General features: G+C 38.5%; 1 protein-coding gene across 1 annotated transcript; it reads right to left on the reverse strand.

The window, feature by feature from the left end:
- Window positions 1-5,860: 5,860 nt before the first annotated feature.
- Window positions 5,861-7,377, reverse strand: LOC121800184 (probable 2-oxoglutarate-dependent dioxygenase AOP1). The gene is made up of 3 exons (XM_042199775.1): window positions 7,001-7,377; window positions 6,341-6,671; window positions 5,861-6,109 (listed from the first exon to the last, which is right to left on the reverse strand). Exons 1-3 carry the CDS (start codon window positions 7,375-7,377, stop codon window positions 5,861-5,863), a joined length of 957 nt encoding a protein of 318 aa, XP_042055709.1.

The following is a 7,377-nucleotide window of genomic DNA, read 5'->3' on the forward strand; positions in this document are numbered from 1 at the left end:
CCAAGCACGTCTTGGACTTCACCTTACACTTCATATGAAAGATGTTGCACCTTTGCTCCTTATGCTCCTCAAGGTTGGGTTGTACATTGAGCATTCAGAGTACAACCATAGCCCTTAAGGGTGTATCTTCATCATCGCCACTAGAAAAAGCTATGTCGGTGTCCGGGCTCACTTCTTTAGTGCCCACACCCTTCCCTTCTTCTTCATCTTCCTCACTATACACGCTACCATCTTGCCCGATAACCATTACCCGTTGGTTTGGGCACTCACGTGCATAATGGCCAGACCCCTTGCACTTGAAACATTGAACCTTCTTGTCTTCCATAGGGGCTATAGCTTTAATAGGTTGAGTACCCGGTAAAGCCTTCACGGTCAGTCTCCCTTGTGTATTTGGATTAGCCGTGTTTTCCACCTTCTTGCTGGGAGCGCTCCACTTGCTAGTCCCCGTCCCTCCGGTTTAGCTAGAAGCCCATTTAGCCCGACTAGAAACCAACTCCTTACTTTACCTCTCAAAAGTGTCGGCAAACCCAATCACCTCATCCAAGGAAATTTCCCTCAATGCTTCCACTTGCACCTTGTGCTTCAAGTTGATGTTAAGACCATGGATAAATCGATCTTGAGTCGCCTCTTCTCGCTCCTCCACCCCTACCTTGCTCATCAATGATAGGAGTTCATAGTAGTACTCCATTACGCTCTTCGTCCCTTGCTTCAAATCTTGAAACTCCCCTCGAAGTCGGAGGAAATAGAACTTTGGTACAAAGGTAGTCCTCATGAGCTCACACAACTCTGCCCACGATCCCACTTCTCCTCCCCTAACCATCCTTCTCCTCCTCATCGTATCATTCCACCATGTATCCGCATTGCCACGAAACTCGGGTATGGCCACCTTCACCTTATCACCTTCCGAAAAGTTATGGAGTGAGAAAATTTTGCCCATTTGGGACTCCCATTCCAAGTAGGCTTCGGGATCAAACTTGCCGTGGAACTCGGGAAATGTGTGCTTGATAGATTTGGTGGGATCATCATACCTCGGCTCCATCTCCACCTCCTCATATTTTCTATTCCTTCTATACCTACCATCCCACCCATGGTGCCCCATGTTTCCATTCCCTCGTCCGCCCATCATGTTCCCAAACCTACCATTCCTATTCCCATTCCGTCCTCCTCCTTGTCCTCCACGCCCCCCATGATCGTACTAACCATAGGGTTCTTCCTTTCCATTACTCCCCTCGGAGGCATCATGATGTGTGTGATTGCTCCTATGGGTGTTTGACCTTGATAGTCGCAAGGCCTTCAAAGCGTTGAGCTCGTCGTGGAGAAAAGTTTGGTTTTCATGGATGGATACTTGGTTCTCCTTGAGTTCCTTCAAATCCCCGAACATAGCATCTTGAGTGACATGCATTGTTGTTTGGATTTCTTTTAGATCCCCCAAATCCGTCATAATTTTTTCCATCAAGCTTTTCAACTCATCCCCCGCCACACTAAGACTCGTGCTCGCACCCGGTTGCGGGTCCCCCATCGTGGTGGATCTAGTACGAGGTGGCATTCACAATGGTACCTACAATAAGAAATAAAAATAAACTAGGATCTAGTCCTAGGGGTTAGTAAAATCCACACTCACACACACAATAAGGGGAGATTTTAGTAAGAACTCACTTCCCAATGGGTAATCCCGCCCCCAATTCACTCACCAATGTCACTCGGAACAAGGCTTAGAATATAGTGAGGGCTAGGTTCACTCACTCTCAATATCCAACTTCCTAAATGCAAGTGCTAAGACAAATCAATCAAGGTATACACATAGGCAATATAACCAAGCAAGTAAAGCCAATCAAGCATGTGAAAGTAAGGTTCAATGCCTAAGGAAGCTAACAAACAAACTTAGTTGAGCTGAAAATTTATGTAACTCTTGGCTGATCTTTAGGAATTTTTTTGATATGGCTACCCAACTCAAAATTGATGAAACTTAGTAGATAACAAGATTAAAGGGTTTAGAATGAGGGAAAAATATCCCCAATATAGTAGGTTTTCGAGAAGACCCTCGATTTTACGTTTTCCCCAAATCTGTCAAACTAGGGCACAAAACAGGGCAGCAACTTCACACATTAATTTGACCCATCAAATGATGGAATTTTTTGCTGAGATTTTTCAAGAAAATAGTTCATATATCAAGGTTCATGCACACCAAAAATCAGCTCAATCCTACAACAATTGACCAATAAACAAGCAAAGGCTAAAACAAAAGAAATAAGGAAAAAAAGGAAAATGAAATTTCATAGAGGTTTAAAATCAAACACTTGGTAGGCACCTAGGCTCTAGATACCAAATGATAATGTTCCTTGTGAGGGAATCCTTCCATGTGCCCAAGAAATACCCAAACTAGTGTTTGATTCCAATTTTTAGTTAAGATAAACAAAGGTAAGTTGAGCTAGCCACAAAAACTAGGCTCAAAATGGATTTTGATGGAGAGAAAAGAGGTGAGAAGAAAGTGTAAAGAGGGAGGAATCCTCTTTGGGAACCTATGACCTCCCTCAAAAAGATGAAGGCAATCCTAGGCTACTTTCACCCAAAGCAAATACTCCATTGGCTCCACATTCATGACTACACAACCATAAATGCATACCTATACTTGATCTAGTCTATTAAACATAAACCAAGCAACCTAACATGTAGAAATTTAGATAAAAATCTCACAAGGGAGATGCTCTCAAAGGAGTCTTCATAATTTCATTCATCCAAGTCTCCAACTAAAGTCTTACAAAATGGTATTTATACCTAGGGATGGAATCCCAAGACAAAGGGTTAAAACATAAGAAATTCGGCTACAAAAGTTGAATCGCCCGGCCGAGCATTTTGGACATGTGAAATCGCCCGGTTGGGCGAATTCTCTGGACTCGCCGCGGCTTTGTCAAACACCCGGTCGGGCGTTTTGGGAGGGTGAGTTCGCCCGACCGGGCGAACACTCTGGAATGTGGACGACACTCAGCGCACAAAAGCCCGATCAGGCGTTTTGGAGGGGTGGATTCGCCCGACCGGGCGTTCCGTCTGCCTCCCCATTGCTCTCTCGATGAAGCTTGAAACGCCCTCCCAAAGCTTTTGTCTCATAGATCTCGTGACGGGCCTCCCGGGCAGCTTAAGGGGAGTCGTGCTCGGGCCAGCCCGGGCCTTGGACCTCTCGTTCGGATCAAAGATTGTATCTAAGATTAAATTTGTAGTATGTTTGTTTCATAAGATTCAATCCTACAACTTAATCCTATATGGATCTTGAGATAATTAGTCATAGCTAACCCCTACGACTAAAATAATCTCACAACTCAATTCTAAGTTATATCTTAGTATTATTTTATCTTGGAAACCAAACAATTGGCGGTTTAATTATTTATTAAAAAGCTCATTTATTAGGGATGGGTAAGCATGAATACTTGTTAAGATAGTACGGACCGAACTAACCTAATCCAATCCAATACACGCTCAAATATGACCCACAACAACTAACTCTATACTACTACTACTATTTTAATTATTTATACTTTAATTTTAATCCTTTTAAAATAATATTCACTCAAATTATTTATATATTTTTTAAAAGCACTTTGCAATTGACTTTTTTTTAAATAGTTATAGGAAGATAAATTTGAATATACATATTTAATGTTCCATGTGTCTCATATAAAAAGTCCACTTCTATATTTGGTGACTTTTTCCTCTAATGAAGTGGGGTTCATTCTCCACTAATAGTCCAATCACTTTATCTCCCAATTTCTTTCATATTTTACCAATTTTGCATCAACCCATGTCATCCCAAAAGTGTCAACTTTTATGGGACGAAAGGAGTAATATTTAACGTGATTCAATAATCATCTAATAAATATATATGAAAAAAATTAAAATTAGAATATTATAGGAATATAAGATTTAATTCTCAAATAAAATAATTTTTAATTTGGAGTACTACAATTTAATACAAAAAAATTTCAAAAATACATTTAAAAAAAATTGATAAAATAATAATTTAATTTATGGGTTACCCAACCTAGCTTGGACTAGATTGAGTCTAAATTTATAGAAAGAAAATGCAGCCCAATCTAGCCTACTTTAGTCATTGGCCTGGGTCTAGAATGGTCAGGCCATGCGCAGCCAATTGACAACTCCTAAATTTGTGGACCACTTTTACTTTTCAGCTACCTTTTGTCCTTCCCTTTTTGTCAGACTTTTGGCGGATCTGGCAGTTCATCAGCTAGTTCGGTCGGAGATCCGTTTATGTCCATGTCTACCTATTTTTAGTAAACATCCACTTTTCACATGCACTAGAGTCGTACCAACCCACCTTTCACGTGCCTAGCCTGATTTCGCTATGAGAACTTCTTACCAGTCAGTAGAGTACATATCCACCCTTAGTTTGTGTCTAGAAAGAACCTCAACCCAAGCGTGGTAGCTAACCAACCCCTTCCATATTATCACCACAATCTCTGTGGGATTCGATCCTTGCTCTCACTATACTAGCCAGTAGATGTGGGTTGAGGAAATTGTTGATACTAGGTCTTAGGTCGTCGTGCAAACGACACAACTAGGTTGGGAATCATCTCCTGATCAGTTGAATACACGAGCCTGCACAAACCTTCTCTTTCATAAATCAATTTAAAATTAGGTTTAATCGTGTAATATCAAGTTTTAATCGTATAATATTGTGTTCATGTCATTCTCGTGTCGTATCAGCCCATATTATATCGTGTCATTAACGGGTTTGGGCCGTATTCAGATTTGAAGGTAGCAGGTCGAGTTAGAGAAGATATCAAAAGACGTACATAAGATAAAGCGCTACAAAAAACAGTTAAATTACCGACGCAATTTTCCGTCGGTAAATCTCAATTTTACCGGCAGAATAAATTCTATCGGTATATTTTTCCGTTTGTAAACATCAAGTCGGTAATATTTACCGACATAATAAATTCCGTCGGTTTATTTGTCCGACGGATTCCCCGACCGAATGCTTCCGTCGGTAATATTAATTATATAATTTTCTTTATTATCATATTTATATCAAGCTATAGAAACATCTATAATTTGAACGGTGGTGGTGTCATTGCTTGTTATATTAAAACTTGGAAAACTAATCAGCTAATTTTCCAATAGAATAATAATATAGTATTGATCTTGGGTTCAAATTGCATGTGCACATGTAATTTTCATCTCATGTGATCCAATGTAGAATTTTGCAGCTCAAATGGCGGTGTTGTGATTCCACTGATTGTGGCATCAATAAAGGAACATTATAATTTGTGATTAAATTGTTTCATGTTTATTATGTTTCTAATTTCATTTAATTAATTTATTGTCTCATATATATCAATGTTAAAGAATATCTTAATCCACGTATCCATATATATGGGTGTGATACTAGCTTAAAAGTAAAAATAGAGTTATACATATAGGATGAGGTTTTTCTAATTAATTGTGATTCTTTTAAAAATAAATGAAACATTAAAATATGAAGTATATTACTCTTTTTGTTGATCAAGCTATTTCTTTTTTGAAGCAAAGAACCTTTTCATATTTATTTTTACAAAATATCAAAAACTAAATAATGTTGAAAATAATTTTTTAGAGGATGGAGAGTTGGAGAGTAAAAAGATGTATTTCGACATTATGAATGAATACAAATTCCAAATATATACTATCTATCTAATATGTGGTTCGACTCTTCTTTTGCGATTCGAGAAAGAACCAACAAAGAAAACCCGAAAATGAGCTTATCTATCACATTTATGTGAAGCATCAGAAGCTTATATTATTATAGCAGTAAATTAACAAGAAATTAAACACCCAAACAAGCAGACATCTAAGCTGATAATCATGGAATTTAGGCTCCACAATATTCCTTGAGAGGATCTGGCGAAGCCCTACCAGCATCTGTGGTGGTAAAATTAATGAACTTATAGTAATCAAAAGGCTTGTAGAGCAAAGGGTGATCTTCATTCACCAACTCTTCCGGAGTCTTAATCACGCACCCTTCTTTCGCAACCGTAAACAATCCGATAGTGTATCGAGTTTCATCCCCGCTAACCACTACCCTGTGGAATGGATCATGCAGTCGCCCAATTGTCCATGCCTGTAAATGATGCGTACCGGTGAAGTAAAATACGAGATTCATTACAAATGAATAGGCCAATAAATTATTTAAAAAATTATGATCTCCATTCATGAAAAAATAGTCTCAACTGTAGATGACGTGTATTTTAATGAGAAATTAGTGAAATGAAGGATATACATGTCTTGATTACGCTGTAAAAAAATGAAAAAATAAGATTATTTTTTGTAAACGAGGATAGTAGTAACATACACGGAGAGTGGTCCTGACCATGACAATGATTGAATCGAGTGATGTTGGATCTACAGGGATCCTAGTTTTTCCATCTTTGGGAAGAATCTGCAAACCGTTAACATGATTGAGTTGATGCAATATGGTCATGATGTTCTTGTCTGTATGGGAATGTAATCCGAGTGTTGAGTGAGGCGTTCGAGGCGCCTCGTACTTCTGGACACGACAGACGTAATCTGTGGAGTTGATGTGTTCGTCTATGTATTTTTCCAGTCCAAGACTCTCCAACACCATCCGCCTCACAATCTTGTCCAGTTTAGACAGTTTCTTACAGTATAATAGTATATCTTTGCTGTTACAATAGTACAATCAAGAAGGAAATAATATGTCTTAATGCACAATTTTTTTAGTCAAAATTTAATGTTAGATGAAAACTTAAAATATAATACACCCCAATTGATGTTTGCAAATAAACACAAACAATATTCAACAAAAATTAATGTAAAAAAGGAACTATGTAGAACTCTAGTACATAACTATCATAAGAGAAACTATTATATGAATCTCAATAGTCAATTCATCAAAAGATTAGCAACATTAACCTTTTTAGTAGATCCACATGTATTAAAAATGGTCATCAAAATGGTAATATTAATAAATTAAACAAAAAAGGGATTAAACCTGAAAGTGGGATTGCCTTGATCAGGCCACATGAGGTTGGCGAAGGTGTCGACTACGTGAGGCGAGAGGGCGCCATCAATGACTATACTTTCTACGAGTGCATCGGAATCGTTTCGGCTAACATAGCTATGTAAAGGTATGTGTGGATTTTTGTTAAGTAGTTTGGTGGCTAAAGGGAGATCGAAAAGTTGCCGAATCCCATCACCAACTGATTTCCTCAACTCAAGAGGAATAAGGTTAATGTACGTAGCTTCACAACCCCCATATTCTTGAATGGCTTCTCGAATTTGGATTTCGGTTGATTCCCACCTTGGAGAATCATTTTCTCCTAGGTTGCTTAAATCAATCAAAGGGAGCTTCGTGCTAACACAATTCAT

This window comes from Salvia splendens, chromosome 4 (genome assembly GCF_004379255.2).
Source record: "Salvia splendens isolate huo1 chromosome 4, SspV2, whole genome shotgun sequence".
Classification (NCBI taxonomy): Eukaryota; Viridiplantae; Streptophyta; class Magnoliopsida; order Lamiales; family Lamiaceae; genus Salvia; species Salvia splendens.